Below are 19,372 nucleotides of genomic sequence, written 5' to 3'. Positions count from 1 at the left end.
CGGTAATGCGCAGTCTGAGCTCCCGCTGAGGAGATTCGTGTCCGCTCACGCTGATGTGCAGAGAAGCAGATAGCCGCTGTTTTGATTATTTTCTGCGCATATTTTCGGCTTTGTTGACGGGGTTTTGCATTCCGGCAGCGTTCCCGTTTGAGAAGATAAAAGTAATGGCTCTCGCTGCTTTACATACAGAGAGCCTCAGACAAAGGGTCTTAAAGGCAGGATCCAAACACAGAGTCGCCAAGGCCATGCGGTTGCAGGAAGCACACACTGCCAGTCCAAAGTAAAGCAAGGAAAAGAATCGCTTCAGTCGAATAACTATTGCTTATTTCAAATGCTTTATTTATTTGTTCATTTATTTACGCAAAATGAATTGGATGAAACACATGGTTTCTCTGTCAGATACACGGTGGTTTTTCATTTGCATTAACGAAACCAGGGGCTGAGTTTCTGAGTGTGAAGTTCAGAGCATCGCATCACTAACAGTTTTTTCAGAGCAGCTCAGACGAGCGCGTCAGTTTTCCGAGCTGCGGCACCTTCACCGGAGGGCAGCGGTTCACGCGTGTGAGGGCAGGGCTGTACCTGCTGTCCGCCACGTGCTGAGCCAGGTCTTTAAATAGCGCCGCGGCTCACGCTCGGCGCGGGCACTCGAGCGGACGCGCCTTTCGGCTGGAGACCGAGGCTAGGCCACGCCCCCCCCCCCAACCCCACCCACACCCTGCAGAGCGAGGACGCCGCCAGCGTATACACGTCATTACGGGTCCCGCCTGTGCTTAGATTACGCATGCTGTGTTTTCCCCCCCGTGTTCTGTTCTCACCAAGCCCGTGGGGAGTCAGAGGGTGCCGTCACCGTGACTTTGTCCATATCTTTCTACAGTTTATGGTTCTGACTCACTGGGCCTCCACCCTCCTCTCTCCCCCCACAGCTACATCTTCCGGCTGAGCTGCACGCGGCTGGGCCAGTGGGCCATCGGCTACGTCACCAACGACGGCAACATCCTGCAGACCATCCCCCACAACAAGCCGCTGTTCCAGGCGCTCATCGACGGCTGCAGAGAAGGCTTGTATGTGTCTCTCCACCGCCGCCCTTAACCTCCTCCGGGCATGGGGATTATCATATATTTGCATTTGATATTTGGTATTTTGGGGGATATTTTTTCTTAAAAAGGGGCTTAATTGGTATGGGATTTTATTTCCCCCTATGCAGTAAATGTCAGAGAAAATGTCTGATGCTTGGAAAGAGTGTTGGGTTCCCTGAGCACGTGGTCACCAAGCATCGTGGATTCAGGCTGAACCCTGGAAGCCCCTCCCCTTTCATCCCTGGTCCGGCTTCAGAAACAAAATAAGCCCGTGCTGGACGTTGTTTTTAGCATTTTTAATTGTGGAAAGGACACGGCCAAGTTAAAGAATGTTCTAGCACGGCCGCTCGCTTTCACGCTTGCGCTTTTGGCCAGAGAGGATTTGGCACTCAAACTGTATGTGGGAGACGGAGTCCAGCGCGCCGGAAGGTTCCGCGACAGCTCAGCTGCAGGATGTGGGAAAACTGGCGTGATGGGAGACTGAGGTCACGTCCTGAGCCCAGAGGTGGCCCTGACGGCCTTCTGAAGGCTGCCCGTTGGGGTGTCGGCAGGGTGGTCCAGGCCTGTCCCACTCCGTAGTGCGTATCAGGGGTGGAGCCAGACACACCCCTCCCTTCTCTCACATCCCCTCTCCTTTTAGCACTTAGCGATGGAAGGTCGAGACCTCGTCGGTCGCAGAAATGAGCCCGGCTTGCATTAGATCATTTACCTTTAGGCGCTTAGCACACGTTCTTATCCCGAGTTTAAAGGGGAGACTCGGCGCCGGTCATTAGTGTCCCAGCTGACGGCAGTAGCCATCGTATAGCAGTAAAGCGCGATATTAAGTGCCGTGGTAGGTGCAGAAAGGAGAGTTTTAGCGCCTGTTCAGTCTCTGATTCAGCGACTGAAAGCAGCCGTATGTCACAGAGCCTCGGTTGTGTCATTAAGCCACTGATTCAGTGACGGCTCTGCTCACGCTGTGGCTCACATCTCGGTTTCCTTTCAAGCTGGTTCTAAAAAAATATATATATATATTTTTTTGCTTGAATTATTGAAGCTCTCCCATTACCCAGCGCTCCCAGCGGTCTTTTTTCCCCTCGGCCAACGTGGCGCAGGAGAACACGCCGCTGGTTTTACCTGTGAGAGCGTACCCTTTGCGCAGTGCCGCTTTCCCCTCGGCCCGCGTGGCGCAGGAGAACACGCCGCTGGTTTTACCTGTGAGAGCGTACCCTTTGCGCAGTGCCGCTTTCCCCTCGGCCCGCGTGGCGCAGGAGAACACGCCGCTGGTTTTCCCTGTGAGAGTGTACCCTTTGCGCAGTGCCGGTTTTCGCGGTGGGCAGTACGGCGCGTAAAGCGCAATCACGCGGGACGCCGTTGAAAGGTTCTCCGCCTCGGAAGAGGAGGAATCTGGTCGACACCTGCGCGGCCTGAGCTCCCGCCGCCCACCTGCAACAACATTCCGGTGACTTCCGCCAGGACTCCCGCCCCGCTGCTCTCCTCCAGGTGCAGTCGAGCGGGGGCGGTTTTTCGGTCTCTTGAACAAACGGGCGCTCGGTGTGTCTTGGCTCCCGCGCCTCGCTGGAGTTTGGGACGGCTCGCGTAAACAGTTTGACTTCCCTCCTGTACTTCTTCCCTCTGGTTTCGGACCGGTAATCGAACGGAGAGGGCAGAGGTGGGCGGCTTCCCTGGAGCTGCTAATCAAAACGCCAGGAGTGCGACTGCACACAAAAACACGTTCTTTCTGCTGTCTGCTGTGCCCGTAATGTCAGGCGATTGTGCTCCATGCAGTTTTCATTTCTTTTCAGATTCCAGTTCAATTGAGTACAGTTGAGTTCAGTTGAGTTCAGTTCAATTCAGTTCAGTTCAGTTCAGTTCAGTTCAGTTGTATGGCACTATTTACACAGGGCAGTGTCACAAAGCAGGTGTACAGAGATGAGGGTCTCAGCTGGGCCTAAACCCCCAAGGTGAAAGCCTAGGGAGACGGTGGCAAGGGAAAACTCCCTGGCTCAGGGGGGAGCTTATCTGCTGCTGCCTGGCAACATTTCATTGAAAAAGGCCAAGTACATAATTTGCAGTACATGAATGTCAGTGGAGTCAGGCCAGAGTGACTCTGTGGGGAAATGGGCTGGTAGGCCGGTGAGTGGCAGCGTTAGGCAGGGGGGCAGGAGGGACCCTGGGGCAGGAGGGAGGGTGCTCAGTCGATCTTGTGGCTGTAGCTCTGGGCAGGTGTCTGAAGCAGGGAGAAGAGGAGGGAAACGTAATCATTAGGGGATTCGGGTATGTAGATGAGAGGTGCCTGTGTGCAGTATAAGGAAAAGCCAGAATAAGCAGGATAAGGCTATAGCAGCATAGCCAGAGGAACGAGAGGCAAGGGGCCAACACAGTCATTAGGGCAGCCCTGAGACGATCACCACCAGACCATGACTGGATCAACTTGACACAGAGAGATACCATGCATAATCCAGTGACAGCGCTGACAGCTCAGTGTGAGAGACCATGGCTTACCTCAGCCTCCCAGCCCTGTCCCTTAACTAAGGACTGGCTGAAAAAGTACGTTTTCATCCTTTACATATACAGTGTCTGCACCCTGAGCACGAGCAGGCAGATTACTCCATAGGAAAGGACTCAGAGCATGATGGGAAAAGGCTCTACTTGGAGGCCAAACATGGAGTGTTCATGCAGGACCATTGGTAGAAGGAGATCATTCATAAATGATTATAAATGATCATTCATAAAAGCAACGACAGGTGTTTTATAGGCTGTGTGGAACTTATGGGTCACTGGCTGGCTGGCAGCCAGTGAAGAACCAAATGTTAATTTTCAAAGAGACAGATGGAGGAGAAGTTCATGTTTTGAAATGAAGGATCGAATCTCTTCCCAGCTACCTGTTCCCCGACGGGCGCAGTTACAACCCGGACCTGACCGGCTTGTGTGAGCCCACTCCTCACGACCACATCAAAGTCACACAGGTCAGTAGTGAACGGTCACACTCACCTCAGTAGTGCTCTTGGGTAAGATTCCTTAAAGCAATTTTTGTTGTAAAAATGAGTAAATGTCACACATCCAACACATTCTGTACCACAGGCCTGGTGAATTCCGGGCTTGATGGGTGGGTGGAGTTCAGGAGGGACGGTCTACATAGACCATGGATGTGATCACTTTCTGTCCAAATACTGACATGGTCCAGACTGGGATTCAAACTCTTGACCCTCAGTCCTGGAATCCAGTTTTGTATCCTGTACATGCCAGGAAAGGGGCGGGGTTTTTTGTGCTGACACGCCCTCCTGTCTTGTCCCTCTTCCCCGTTTCACAGGAGCAGTACGAGCTCTACTGCGAGATGGGATCCACCTTCCAGCTCTGCAAGATCTGCGCCGAGAACGACAAGGACGTGAAGATCGAGCCGTGCGGCCACCTCATGTGCACCCACTGCCTGACCGCGTGGCAGGTACCGCGGCCCGTCCGTCTGTCCTTCCGTCTGTCCTTCCGTCTGTCCACCTGGGCGCCTGTTTCTCTCTCTAAAGACAACATTGTGACGTTTCTTCGTCTCTCCAGCATTAACCTGTTGAGCCAAGTCAAGGGAGGGGAGTGTGGGCGGTGTCTGCAGTGGCTTGACAAATCTGGTCTGTCCACAATGTCTACAGAGCCTGAGCGCTGTTTAGGAGTTGATTAGACGTTTAGCATTTTTAATTTTTTCTGAGAGCTGGCAGGAGGTTGAGCTCCTGGTTGGAGGTGAGCTTTATTTAATCTGGAAGGCTCTTGTCTCCATAAGAACCCTTTTGTCCGTCTCTCTCTGGTCCAGGCCGAAATTGGCTCGTTGAGCTGGGGCCGAGGGGTGGAACGAGCCCCTCCTGCGCCCGCAGAGCGGGAACATCAGGTTCTCCTCCGGTCCGCAGCTGGCCCGGCACGTGCGCCTGTCAGGCGTTAGCGGACGCGCTAACGGCGGGTTTAGCGCCAGGGCGGGGGAGAGAGAGAGGGAGAGAGAGGGCTGCGGGCCGTGAAGATGTGCCAGCCACGCGTGTGTTTGTAATTACCTTCGTAATGACTCATTAGCCCTGCCTCCGGAGATTCTCATAACCTTTTCATGTTCCACAACATCTGTGCCAGTTTTTCCCCTTCGTCGCTAAATGAATAGCGTAAGGTGGTGGGAGTCCCGCGGCAGACAGGTGGGGGGGCCCGGTCGCGGATCTTCTGCGGAAACTGTGACTCCCGTTTAATCGGGGCCCGTTTGATTGGCTGACAGGCATTGTTCCGTGTGTGTGTGTGTGCCTTTGTGTCTGTGTGGATGTGAAGGTGTTTATGTGCTTTTGAGTGTCTGTAAAATCGCGTGCAAGTGTTTGCACATGTCTGTATATTCCCCTGTAACGGCCGTTGTAAATGGGGGTGCAGGCCCTTGCAGTGACTGAAATAAATGACACCCCGTGTCTCTCAGCACCGGCAGTAACTGGTCCGCCACTGCTGCAGGTCTCAGTCACACACACTGCAGCAGGTCTCAGTCACACACTGCAGCAGGTCTCAGTCACACACTGCAGCAGGTCTCAGTCACACACACTGCAGCAGGTCTCAGTCACACACTGCAGCAGGTCTCAGTCACACACACTGCAGCAGGTCTCAGTCACACACACTGCAGCAGGTCTCAGTCACACACTGCAGCAGGTCTCAGTCACACACTGCAGCAGGTCTCAGTCACACACACACTGCAGCAGGTCTCAGTCACACACACACTGCAGCAGGTCTCAGTCACACACAGCTGTAGGGTCTCAGTCACACACACTGCAGCAGGTCTCAGTCACACACTGCAGCAGGTCTCAGTCACACACTGCTGCAGGTCTCAGTGACACACACTGCAGCAGGTCTCAGTCACACACTGCTGCAGGTCTCAGTCACACACACTGCAGCAGGTCTCAGTCACACACTGCAGCAGGTCTCAGTCACACACACTGCAGCAGGTCTCAGTCACACACTGCAGCAGGTCTCAGTCACACACACTGCAGCAGGTCTCAGTCACACACTGCAGCAGGTCTCAGTCACACACACTGCAGCAGGTCTCAGTCACACACTGCAGCAGGTCTCAGTCACACACTGCAGCAGGTGTCAGTCACACACACTGCAGCATGTCTCAGTCACACACACTGCTGCAGGTCTCAGTCACACACACTGCAGCAGGTCTCAGTCACACACTGCAGCAGGTCTCAGTCACACACACACTGCAGCAGGTCTCAGTCACACACACTGCTGCAGGTCTCAGTCACACACACTGCAGCAGGTCTCAGTCACACACACTGCAGCAGGTCTCAGTCACACACTGCAGCAGGTCTCAGTCACACACTGCTGTAGGTCTCAGTCACACACACTGCAGCAGGTCTCAGTCACACACTGCAGCAGGTCTCAGTCACACACTGCTGCAGGTCTCAGTGACACACACTGCAGCAGGTCTCAGTCACACACTGCTGCAGGTCTCAGTCACACACACTGCAGCAGGTCTCAGTCACACACTGCAGCAGGTCTAGTCACACACTGCAGCAGGTCTCAGTCACACACACTGCAGCAGGTCTCAGTCCACACTGCAGCAGGTCTCAGTCCACACATGCAGCAGGTCTCAGTCACACACACTGCAGCAGGTCTCAGTCACACACTGCAGCAGGTCTCAGTCACACACTGCAGCAGGTCTCAGTCACACACACTGCAGCAGGTCTCAGTCACACACTGCAGCAGGTCTCAGTCACACACACTGCAGCAGGTCTCAGTCACACACTGCAGCAGGTCTCAGTCACACACTGCAGCAGGTCTCAGTCACACACTGCAGCAGGTCTCAGTCACACACACTGCAGCAGGTCTCAGTCACACACTGCAGCAGGTCTCAGTCACACACTGCAGCAGGTCTCAGTCACACACACTGCAGCAGGTCTCAGTCACACACTGCAGCAGGTCTCAGTCACACACACTGCAGCAGGTCTCAGTCACACACACTGCAGCAGGTCTCAGTCACACACTGCAGCAGGTCTCAGTCACACACTGCAGCAGGTCTCAGTCACACACTGCTGCAGGTCTCAGTCACACACACTGCAGCAGGTCTCAGTCACACACACTGCAGTGTGTCTGCAGCGACTCGCACAGGGTGCCCTCGGCCACCATTTTGGGAATAAGTCATTGTGGGGGGGGTGGGGTTCCTGTGGGGTTCCTGTGGGGTTCCTCCCAGATGACTGGCTCTCAGCGCTCAGTCACAGGGCCAGTCGCCCACTGACTCACGAGGACCACCGCGCAGCTCTGAGGTGGCCAGTGTAAAGCCTGTATCGTCTCTCAGCTCGTTATTTTTAAAAGCAGCACACTTCCTGGCTATAGACTGAAGCCACTGACTGACAGGACGTGCGAGGTGTGACAGATCTGTGATCTGCTGAGCTCCTTGTGTTTTTTTTCTGTTTTGTTCTTCTAAAGTGGTCTCTGCTCAGGGAGTCGTCACCCTTCAGCTCCTCATCCTTGTTCGGGGCTCATTCGGATTGCCATCGGATCGCTTGATCTGGCACCTGCCAGAGCCAGTATTATTCCCTGCGATTTTCCACAGGAACTTCAGGACACTGTCACTGAAGTCTGAGCGTGAAACGCGCGCCCCCTAGGCCCGGATGGCGTGCGTGCGGCGTGCGCGAGGAGCTCTGCGTCGGCGTCGTCCGGTCTTTACCCGTGAGCTCCGTCGAGCCGTCACGTCCCGTCCCGGCCCGGTTCCCGTGGTGACTAATTATGATTGGGCTTCGCGCAGCGGCGTGATGGGCTTTGGAAAGCCTCCCGCCAGATGGCTTCCGCCATCCGCCTTTGTTCTTCAAAGAATCGCGGCGGCGCTCGGCATGAAAGCCAGTTCCGTTGTGAAAAGACAAATCATTACGAGAAGACAAATCAATTTCCATAACCCCCCCGCCCCCCCCCCAACTTACAGTTCTTCTTTATATAGTCATAAACTGCGGAGCTCTTAGGGTGGCGTTGTCAGGGTGGTGTTAGTGTGCACTTGAAGTGCGCAGTAGGAGAGAAGATGGCGCTCTGGAGCCTGCAGGTGGCGGTGGACGTGAGCACGTGCTGTCCAGGCCTGCAGCTGTTGGTCATCTCGTCCCTGCCTCTGATGGTGGCGTGTGAAGGCTTCCTTCTGGGGGCCCACGGTCCTGTGTACCGCGATGTGTGAATAAGAAGCTCGGAGTTATTATTGTGTGGAAACTCTATTATTCCGTAACTTTTATTCCCCCCCCCCCCCCCCCAGGAGTCGGACGGACAGGGCTGCCCGTTCTGCCGCTGCGAGATCAAGGGCACGGAGCCCATCATCGTGGACCCGTTCGACCCGCGCAACGACGGCGCCAAGTGCTTCTTCCTGGAGCACTTCGCCTCGCCCATGCTGGACCTGGACGACGACGACGACCGCGAGGACTCCCTGGTCATGAACGGCCTGGCCTCCATCAGGAAGGTAACGGCCCCCCCGCCCGCCGCCCGAGGAGGCGCGGAATCCCCCCCCCCCCCCCCCCCCCCCCCGCAGGACCGGCGTCACTCTTGCGGGCTTTCCTCAGAACCCCCCCCCCCCCTTGTTTAATTTTCTGCTCTTCTGCTTTTGTGTGCGGTTTCTGCATTGTGATTGGCTTGTGCACAAGCTTAAGTGTAATGCCTTTCCACGCTTGACTTTCCGGCCAGGTTCTCAACCTCAGGAGACCTCCGGGTTAAATGAATCTTATGTATCAGCGGCGCAGGCCTGCTGAGAATAACTGAGCCAGGTTAGACATCCTTTTATTTGCCAGTGGGATTGCTTTGATGGGAACAGCAATGTACATTAAGCCTCTGAGCGATCTCCTGTCAGGATTTTAAAAATGGCGTGCCTGTGCCCTCCGGTGTGCCGCTCCTCGTAAAAAAAAATTAAACGGAAATGGGACGTCGAATCCTTTCTGGATGCCCTTGGTAACAGAGCTCTCTCCTCCTCGTTCTGCTGGTCGTTCTCTGAGTAATCGAGTCACTTCCTCTGGCCCGTCTGAAGGAGCCCGCCGCCTCGTCGGTGGACGGCTCGCGGAGCTGCAGGCCGCGGACGTGCGGGCGGGGACACGGGCTCGCCGTCCACCACTGGCCGCTCGTGGGAAAAGGCCTCTCCGCGGTCTGCTGTGTACGTCTGCGTCCGCGTGTGCGTCTGTCTCCCGCCTGTCTGTGCGCGCGCATGCCCGTGTCTGTCTGTCTGTCTGTCTACGCGCACGACGTGCATGCGTGTCTGTGACCACCTCGTCTGTGCTCCGCTCCCTTCTTTTGCTTTTTGTTGCCCGGCAGTTGTGTGCTGTCCACGTTTCTTCCATTGCTTGAATCTTTTCTGTGTTGTAATCTGTGCGTAATCTTTCTGGGAATTGGAGTCCAGAGGACAGCCAAAACGAAGTCTGTCGTTTATATAATTGGGTGCATGAGTGTAAATGAGCAAACATCAGAAAATACACTGGTTTAATTGTTTCTCTTCTGCGTGAGCTTGCGCTCTCTCTCTCTCTCTCTCTCTCTCTCTCTCTCTCTCTCTCTCCTCCCTCTCTCTTCTCTCTCTCTCTCTCTCTCTCTCTCTCTCTCTCTCTCTCTCTCTCTCTCTCTCTCTGCGTGCGTTAGCGGGAACAATAGACAACAAATGCGAGAAGCGGTGTTTTCGATTTCTCACTACCCCCTCAGCGCCGAATCTTTCTCATGCCTGCCATATAAAAACACTTTTAATTGGGATTCGTTTCGGCACACCAGGAACGTTTTATCAGTTAAAATGAGCTTTTGAGTGTTTGAGATTTTTGTAGTTTTGCCAGCGGGAAAAAAGAACAGTTTTATGTAATTATTTGAGAAGGTGCCTTTTCAACCCAGGCCTTTGCATTAAAGTGAAATGAAAAGTGAATGTCTGCAGATTCGCCGTTCATTTTTATATCCTGTTACTCCAGAACGTGGCCTCATGGTGGGTGTTCTTTTTGTGACCAGATTATTATTATTATTATTATCCTTTTTCTCGACTCTGTCGGGTTCTTTATAAGACAAATGGAATTCGGAGTTTTTATGCCACGTTGCACTGATACTAGATTAATCATATCGGTGTTAAGATAATTATCAAAGATCCTCCTTTATTTCAGTGCGTGTGACACTCAGAGCGCCCTGTGCCATCTTTAAGTGAGGCCGTCGTTAAACGTTATTGCGCGGAAAGGATTATTCCCTTCATTTTCACAATTCATGTAGGGAAACAGCTGGTCGGCTGCGTTAAGTCTAAATTAGCTTAATTTATGGCAATTAACGCGTTTAAAAAAAAAGCCTCCCGGTGTTCTCTTTCGCCCAGGGGCCGTGTCAGAAACTCAGCATAAATTGCTCAGCGCCTCTGTTTTACAGCGCGGGTCTTTGTTTTGGGTTTCTCCTTAACGAGTCCTCGCCTTGCCAGATTGGAACAATGCGGGCCCCAGTTAATCAGTTCAGCATCCAGTTAATTACTGAACTCGGGCCTTCCGACTCTCCTGGCAGTTGTGACAGTTTTAACACATTACAAGATTCATGTGGATTAATTACAATGGATGTTTTTTTTTTTTTTTTGTTCAGCCGGTTCAGCCTAGATTAGGGCCTCTGTCAAAAGACACAATGTGAATTTTAATAGTGACAATAATGACGCTGTCTCCGAGAACAATAGCAGCATGGTGAGTGGCATATTCATTATAGTGAATGTCCTGGAATGAAAGTGTGCTGCATCACTCTGGATAAGGGCTCGTGTTGAAGGACAGCATGCTAATGCTAGCAGTAGCCGTAGTGATGAGGACGGCGGTGGGGCTGCTTGCTGACGCAGAGAGGGGTGTGTGGGCTGTGTTCCAGTGCGCGGACAGGCAGAACTCCCCGGTGATGTCCCCGAACTCGTCCCCCGTGGCCCAGCGCCGGAAGCCCCTCCCTGAAACGTCCGGCATCCAGCACCTCAGCCTGCCCCCTGTGCCGCCCCGCCTGGACCTCATCCAGAAGGCTCGCTCGCCCTCGGCCAGCCCCACGGGGTCTCCCAAGGTGGGCGTGGCTTCCTCGACGCGGTGCATGCTCAAGGGTCCCGCCTCCCCGGTCCTGGCAGGCCGCAGGGTCTGCTGGCTTTCATTATTACTGCGCTTAAATGGTCGCTGAAAGCAGTCGGAAAATTGGCCTGAACACCCAAAAAGTAAGTGAGGTAAAAACAGTTAAGTCACCTCATCTCAGTAATTGGGGGTGAATTGGGTGCTGATTTTAAGGTGAAATGTAATCCCTGTGGCTGTACAGACGTCCCTGTTCCTTCAGCAGACTGGTTCTGACCCCTCCTCTCCCCTCCGCAGTCCTCCCCCGGGATGTCCAGGAAGCAGGACAAGCCCCTCCCGGCCCCCCCGCCCCCTCAGAGGGACCTGCCCCCGCCTCCGCCCCCCGAGCGGCCCCCGCCCATCCCACCAGACGGGCGCGCCACCTGGCTGTCCGTCCCGTCCGCCGGCCTGCCCCGCGACCCCCAGCCGCCCCCGGACGCCCGGTGCCCGAAGGAGAGCGCGCAGGCGGACCCCCGGCCCGGGGGGGACCACTCCCCGAAGCTGGCCCACGCCGCGCCCGCCCACGTCAACGGCCGACTCTCGGCCGACCTGGGACTGGGGCGGGCCCTCCACCGGGCCGACGCGCCGCTGGAGTGCGCCAAGGTGACAGCCCGGGCCCGCGGCTCCGCACCCCAACACGCCGGCCCCGTACCCCAACACACCGGCCCCGTACCCCAACACACCGGCTCCGCACCCCAACACGCCGGCCGCGCCGTTTCGGGAAAACGCCTCTGCTCCGCGCTCGGACGCCGGCTTAAGGGCTCTGGAGCCGGGGAGCGGGGCTTTGGCCGACGCCTCAGCCTGACTCCAGCCGTCGAGCGCGTCCGTGTCGTCAGCCCTCCGCCGTGTGCCGCGCGCTAAACCCGCTTTTTTTCCCCTCGCCCGGTTACTTAGCAACGGCAGCAGACTTTGTTATTCTGGGCTGGCGGTTTTTTGGCAGTACACGCTGTTTTCAGTGCAGCGCCTCTCAGCCGAATGAGCGTGACTGCGACGGTCACGCTTCCATTCAGGCTGCTTAAAGCCCAGCGAGGAGCGCACGTCCGCACTCACAACTTCCTCCTGTTTAGTAAATATTAGCCCCGGTGAATGTGCATTCTTGCCTCTCATTGAAGCCTCTTATTCTGTCTCACACACACACACACACACACACCAACATGCATGGGTGAGCTCAGTGTGATTGGGATTAGAATGGAAATGTGCCCACTGACTCATCCAGGCCCCTGAAGTGAGTGGAGAGCTGAGCCAATGCGTGGCCATCCCGCCACCGGGCTAATTTAGCTCTAACACGCTCATTTAAGCTCCCAGTCTGCGCTTGGCTTTCGCGGACTTCTGGAAGCAGTGCCGTGGGTCTTATTAAACAATCCACCCGAGGCCTGTGTGTGTATTTAGCACACGCACACACACATACAGACACACGCAGACACATGCACACACACACACGCACATGCAGATACAGACTCCCTCACACGCACACACACATACAAACACACGCAGACACATGCACACACACATACAAACACACGCAGACACATGCACACACACACACGCACATGCAGATACAGACTCCCTCACACACACACACACGCACACGCAGATACAAACACACGCAGACACATGCACACACACACACGCACACACACGCACACACACATACAAACACACGCAGACACATGCACACACACACAACACACACACACACACACACACACACACATACAAACACACGCAGACGCATGCCACCCACACACACACACACATACAAACACACGCAGACACATGCACACACACACACGCACACGTATTCAGCATACACCTCGGCCAAAGCCGTCCCTGACCTGCCCCAGTCCTACCACAGCAGGTCCAGCCTGTGTTTAAGTTTCACTCCGACAGGAGGCTGGCGTCCTCGCACAGTAATCGCGCGGAGTACTGCGGGGGTGCTGAAGGTCTTTAGAGAGCGCTGCCTAGCCTGCCCGAAGCATCAGCTGCACCCACTCATAAGCAGTCCAGCAGGGCGAGCAGGGTCTGTAGGGCGAGCAGGGTCTGTAGGGCGAAGTGGTTTTCAGCAGGGAAAGCAGAAGGGAGGTTCAGCGCAGTAGCGCTCTGTGGCGTAGCGCTAGCACGTTTCTCTGGAGCTCTCTGAGTTCAGGCAGAGCCCACTGCGCGCCTGCGCCGCGGTCCGGCCTGCCCGTACTCCGCGATTCCCGATTATTCCGTGGCGGATTGCCCCTAATCGGCGCAGGCAAAACATCTGGCCACGCAGGCGTCCAGATGTCCGGCGAGGGCCGCACCAGGCGATCTCGGAGCCTGCAGGTACACACACCAGGGATTTGGGTACGGGTTCCCTGGGAAAGGTGTGATGGTGTCTTGCTCGGTTTGGTCTGGGTATAAATGGAACGATGTTACTGGCAGTTACCATCCTAGACTCCTCCAGATTTTCCATTTAAGAAGTGATTTTGTTTTACTTTCAGTGCTCATGCCATAAGAGCTTCCGTTTAAATTTCTTTGTTCTTTTTTCTCCAGTAGGTGTAGTGAAATTCTGTTTTGGTGCGCCCTCTATAGGGCACGTGAAGAATTGTTTGTTTTACATTGAAAGTAGCAGCTTTAGCATTAGTGCTGCATCTTTTGAATGCCACAGCATACCTAAGCATTGTTTCTGACCATGTACATCCGTTTATAGCCGCAGTCTACCTGCACTATGTCACAAAGCACATAATCTCGCGCTGGTTCCATGAACTTGACACTGACTACAGTTTACTGCAGTGGCCTACACAGTCCCCAGATCTTAATCCAATAGAGCATCTTTGGGATGAAGTAGAACTGGAGGCTTGCATGAATGGCAAGAATGTGTGGCCGAAAAATCTGTAGGAACTGTTTGATGCCATCAAGTCAGCATGGACCAGAATCCCTGCACCTTGTTGAATCCATACCGCCTAAGACTTCAGACTGATCTGGAGGCAAAAGAGGGTCCTACCCAGCACTTAATAGGTTTACCTAATGAAGTGCCCGCTGAGTGTGTGTTCCCGTAGGGCTGAAGACTGAAGCAGTATAAAGTACGTGTGGGAACTGAATCCCGCGGGCTGTGTTCTCCCTGCCTGCAGCGGAGCACGGACCTCGCTGCGTTCTGCCCTCAGGTGACCGCCCAGTGTGTGTCCCGCCTTTCGCGGGTGACCGCGCCCCGGTAACGAAATCAGCCGAACCGCGCGCGGCCCCAGGGCGAACGCGCCCGCCGCGAAGCGGTCGAAGCTCCGCCCTGTCAGCTCTGATAAACCCCGCGAGGAGGAGGAGGAGGAGGAGGAGGAAGCCGGGCTTTTAAATCTCTCAGCAGCTGAAGCGCACTTCCTACTTAAAAAAAATGAAAGTGTGCTTCCCAGAAAGGTATTAAGAGCAGACAATCTCAGCGCATCTCTGCTGCGGCTGCAGCCCGCAGGGTTCCTCTCACGCGTGGCTGAGCTCCAGGACTGGGCGGCGCCCTGCCCGTGTGTGGGCAGGAGACGGCGCACCCGCCGCGGCGTTCCGGCTGCCTCCGGGCCCAGCCGTGGGAGAGGGGCGCGTGTCTGGGAAACGGTGCACCAACTACGGAGATATCGATCCGGAGACGGGGCGAGCTTTTAAGGCTGGGGGGGGGGGGGGGGGTTGGGGGGTTTGGGGGGGTTTGGGGGGGTTTGGGAGACCCGGCGTGTCTGCGTCCCTGGCGCTCTAACCGATGTCTCTTCCTGTGTCCGCAGCCTTCCCCCAACGGCCTCCTGCCCAGCGACGAGTACGACGTCCCCCCTCTGCGCCACTCCCCTCCCCCGCCCGCCCTCGCCAGCAGCCACAAGTAAGTAGCCCCGCCCCCCCCTGCCCCCTTCCCCAGTTTCCAATCATCCCTAACCAGCTCCATCTGGACCCCCAGCCCCCACACACATGCAGAACTTCCCCTAGGGGTGCGATGGCGACCCCACTCAGGGGCCGCTCTTGAAGTTGGGTCACGGAACTGGCGGAGGCGGCACTGAGCGCGCTCCCTGCGGCTCCCGCAGTTTCAGCACGTGAGCGCCGTTTTGAAGCCCCGCCCCCGGGCGCGCGGCTGACGCTCAGAGCAGGCTCCTGTATCGCTCTCCTGCGGCCCGTTAGCAGCTGGGCTAAGCTCCCTCTCAGGGAAGCCTGTCCATAAGGGCTCCTGTGGCCGCAGGTTTCACGGGTCCGGGCGCTGGCTAATGTTCGCTGTGTGGCGCAGGGACGGCTGGCTGAACTAAACCACTGGCACCGTGTAAAATAAGACTCGAGGTAACGCTGTTCAGCCCTGCCCTGCTAGCGGCTTTACTCAGTCTCTGTGTCTGATACAACCGGCAAGCCCTGAAATAAAATCCCATATTTAGCCTTTTCTCAGTAATTATGCTTAAGAATGAGAGGAAAAATAAACATAGTACAGCTCAGTAGTTTAATTAATTTAAATGTATTTAAATTGTATTTTAAATAAATTATGATTTATTTTAAATAATTAAAACAAGATTAATGAGCTGGATATAATCTCTGCCAGACCACTGCTGTTAGTGCTGCTTCACATATTTATTATATAGCCCTGCAGCTATGATCGTTTTATTACCTTCCAATGTGCGGGCATATTTGTGTGCATACTGATACGATTGTGTGCATGTGTGTGTGTGTTTGTGCGTGTGCATGTGTATGCATGTGATTAAATGTGTGTAAGTGTGTGTGTCTGAGACGGAGTGTGTGCGTGTGTGCACATCTGCATATGTGTCTGTGTGTATGAGCGTGTCCTTGCGTGCATGTGTGTGTGTGTGTGTGTGTGTGTGTGTGTGTGTGTGTGTGTGTGTGTGTGTGTGTGTGTGTGTGTGTGTTGTGTGTGTGTGTGTGTGTGTGTGTGTGTGTGTGTGTGTGTGTGTGTGTGTGTGTGTGTGTGTGTGTGTGTGTGTGTGTGTGTGTGTGTGTGTTTGTGTGTGTGTGTGTGTGTGTACGTATGGTAAAGTGCAGAGGGTTCACTGCCATGTGTCCAGTGGGGCAGGCTGCAGATGCAGACAGACAGACAGACAGACAGACAGACAGGTGGACGGGTTGACAGACAGGCTGTTTGAGTGGCTGGCCCCGCCCTCTGGCAGGCTGGTGAGGGCAGCGCTGATCAGACACATGTGCAGTGATCACAGAGGAGCCACTTCCCCTCTCACAGTGAGCCTGAGGAAGCCCTGCGCAGCGCCGGCTGCTGTGTGTTAGTGAGGCACATCTGTCACTCATGTAGAGCTGCTGGTGAAATGGATCCCCTGGCGATGCACATCTGTCAGTCAAGCGGACCCTTCGTCTCTGTGTGTTAGGTAGCGGTTTCCTCATCCAGTCACGTGGGTTCTTGGTGATTGAGATGTGCTGCTGTAGGGCAAAAAAAAACAGCATAAAGATCTGTCAGCGGCGTCTGTTTATGGACGTCCACTTCCGCGCTGTCGGGCTGCGAGGCTCCTCCCCCTCCCTGTGCCCTCCGTCTGCCTGGCGTGGCGAGAGCGGGGCGTTGGCGGCGCGTGGCCTGGCACTGTGTGCCAGCTCAGCGCTGAGACCCCGCCCTCTGCAGCTGGGCAGCGGGCACACTGGGCTCTTTGTGACCAGACGGGCAGACGCCACAGCCATGGAACCGCTGAGGTCATTCACCCCATACCCCCACCCACCCCCACACCCAACTTGTTCGGTCCACTCGGAATAATTTACACCTCTGACGGGCGTTGTGTTCCACCGCAGAGTAAAGTCAGTGGTTTCTCCTGTTAAATGCAGCCGTGAGGTAAAGTTTCCACTTGCCTGAGGGATGACAGTTTTTCCGTACCTTCACGGTATGTGGATGCATACAAAAGAGCTTCCTTTACCTACGTTATACAGTTGTTGTTTTGTTTTTTTTCTCGGTGCATTGAGATTATGTTTTTGTGCGCCCTCTACAGGACATGCAAAGAATAAAGAAATAAAATTTTGTTGCAGCATCTGAAAAGTACGGCATTAACACAATTACAGTTTGCTTTGACGCACAGTTATTGAACGGCATTAATGAACTGCATTGAACTGCTTTGGCTCTTTCAGGTACACAAACCCCTTCTCCAGCCCCTGTTCCGAAAAATCCAGGGTGGTGGGCGTTCGCGAGGAAGACGATTATCAGATCCCTTCGTCGCACCCCATGACTCTGTCACAACCTCCGCTTTGCATTTCCGTCCGGATCCCCACCAGGTAACACCCCCCATCTAATGAGGCCATCTCTCAGCCTTTCTGCTATACTTACAGTAATGTAATGGTCATGATCCGGTCCTCCCAGCTCATATCAGCATGCTATAGGCTGGGTGATCTTTCAAGCAACCAATCCCTTTTTCTTTGTATTTATCCCCCTGGACAAACAACAAGTTCCTCCTCCTTATACTAAGGTCAAATGGTGCATTCAGGTCATGTGACCGCCTCTGCTCTTCCCCAGGGGCCTAGAGAACGGGCAGTTAGCAAATGGCTCATCAGATCACACCATGGAGGAGAAGAAGCACAAGCCTTTGGAATATGGTGAGCCTCTCTCTCTTTTTGTCTGCCATCTACTTCCATGCGATATCCCATCTCCTCCATGTCTGCATTTGTGCATGTACGTGTATTTATCTGTATGGTCGTTGCCCTGATTGGCAGCAGCAGCCACCGCGTGTGCGGAGGGTAGAAGGGCGCCCCCTAGCGGCGGGAGGCCGGATCAGTTTAACGTGTTCTTGTGTTTCTCAGGTGCTCATTTTGAGTCTGGCTTGTTTGTATCGGGGGCATCGCGTCCTGCTTTCTGCCCCTCCCTCAACAGGACGCCCTCAGACTACGACATTCTGCTGCCCCCTCAAGGTAGCCACAGCCCCCTGTCTGCCTCGGGCCAGCCCTCCTTGGCTTCGGTGTTTGTAGAGTAGCCAGATTAAACAGCTGGCCTGCGAGCTCTCACAGGCTCTGTAATTGGGTTTTTGCTCTTCTGGGTCTTTGTTTGAATGACTCAGTGCAGCTTAATAATCCGAGGCCTTCCTGTTTTCAAGTGCGGTTTTATCGCCTCACGCACTCGTTGCCGAGGCAGCGCTTGCCTTGACACGAACTTCTAAACAGTATGCAAATCGGATTTTAAATTTTGTCCTTTTTCGGGAATTAACTTTTTGAGTGTGTGTGTGTGTGTGTACATAATACTAGACTTGTTACTACTATAGGTAAAAATTCTATTCTATTTTAAATGTACTTATTTTAAGCTGAAGTCAGCCTGTAGCTGATTCATTTTCCCCAATATCTTCCTTTATGCTCCCTATGTCAATAAAATACATTTTAGTGTAACGATATTTTGTGATCTATTGTGAATACTATCACTCAGAAAAAACGTGTACGCTCTTGCACAGTGTCTGAACAGGCTGGTTAAAATGGCTTCCTGGTGCCATTTTGTGTGTGTGTGTGTGTGTGGTACACTACATATTCTGTCACAGTCTTTGCCAGGGTGCCTGACTCTAAACTGGCACGTATTTAAGATAACATCACAGTCCACCCCCACTGCTCAGGTCAGCAGATTCTTGTAAGGGTTTGCATGTGACTGCTGAAATACTAGTCATATAACATTCAGTTCAGGTTACAACACAGTCTTTTAATTAACTTCTTGAAGTTATTTTAATTTGAAATTGTGCACAACATGAAATGTGTCAACACACAAATTGTGAGCACAACACCACACCAGGAACTGATTGTGGTGTAGAGGAAGGTGCAGTACATATGGGCATTTGCATATAGGGTTTAGGGGGAATCGGCAAGAAGCAGCAGTGCTTTTGGGTTGTGGTTTTTGCCTTTTTTAAATATAGCGAATGTGCGATGTTTATGGTAAAAGGGGAACTTCACAATTATAATTACAATTAGAGAATCAATCCGTATTTCTGTGGCATTCTGATCATTCCCATCCATCACCATCTACATCCATACAATATATATTGGTTTAATACCGTATCTGTATGAATATGATAAATGAAAAAAACTGTAGATATAGCAATACCTAGTAAGCTTCTGGGTGTATGACTCTGAAACCTATTGCCTTTTTCTTGCTTTGTTCTGTTTTAATGTGTTAGACATAAAATGTTTCGGTGTGTTCTATAACATGGACATGAGTGTGTGTTTGGTGTTGAATTAATTATCAATGAAGCATATTTGAAAATTAGTCAAAAAATGTATAATTCATTAGAATACTGTAATAGCTTGTGTGGGACTAGTGGTGTAGTGATTAGGCACCATCTAGTGGCAAAGGGGTGTCAATTTACACCCCTTTGTTTTTGCCTTCAGGGTCTG

At 53.5% G+C, this 19,372-nt stretch overlaps 1 protein-coding gene across 3 annotated transcripts in view; it reads left to right on the top strand.

Annotated features, from left to right (window-relative positions):
• cblb (Cbl proto-oncogene B, E3 ubiquitin protein ligase) overlaps window positions 1–19,372 on the top strand; it is a 73,333-nt gene that overhangs the window by 49,380 nt on the left and 4,581 nt on the right. For 2 of the 3 annotated variants that reach the window (XM_064351189.1, XM_064351188.1), the window contains exons 7-16: window positions 924–1,061; window positions 3,937–4,024; window positions 4,369–4,500; window positions 8,296–8,496; window positions 10,875–11,054; window positions 11,351–11,695; window positions 14,818–14,909; window positions 17,141–17,284; window positions 17,523–17,602; window positions 17,807–17,914. In XM_064351189.1, coding sequence (XP_064207259.1) covers window positions 924–1,061; window positions 3,937–4,024; window positions 4,369–4,500; window positions 8,296–8,496; window positions 10,875–11,054; window positions 11,351–11,695; window positions 14,818–14,909; window positions 17,141–17,284; window positions 17,523–17,602; window positions 17,807–17,914 — 1,508 coding nt within the window. The remainder of the gene's footprint in view (window positions 1–923; window positions 1,062–3,936; window positions 4,025–4,368; window positions 4,501–8,295; window positions 8,497–10,874; window positions 11,055–11,350; window positions 11,696–14,817; window positions 14,910–17,140; window positions 17,285–17,522; window positions 17,603–17,806; window positions 17,915–19,372) is intronic. The other variant, XM_064351190.1, reaches the window with a different exon arrangement.

This window comes from Anguilla rostrata, chromosome 9, assembly GCF_018555375.3.
Source record: "Anguilla rostrata isolate EN2019 chromosome 9, ASM1855537v3, whole genome shotgun sequence".
Lineage (NCBI taxonomy): Eukaryota > Metazoa > Chordata > Actinopteri > Anguilliformes > Anguillidae > Anguilla > Anguilla rostrata.
This window is presented reverse-complemented; position numbering and strand designations above follow the sequence as displayed.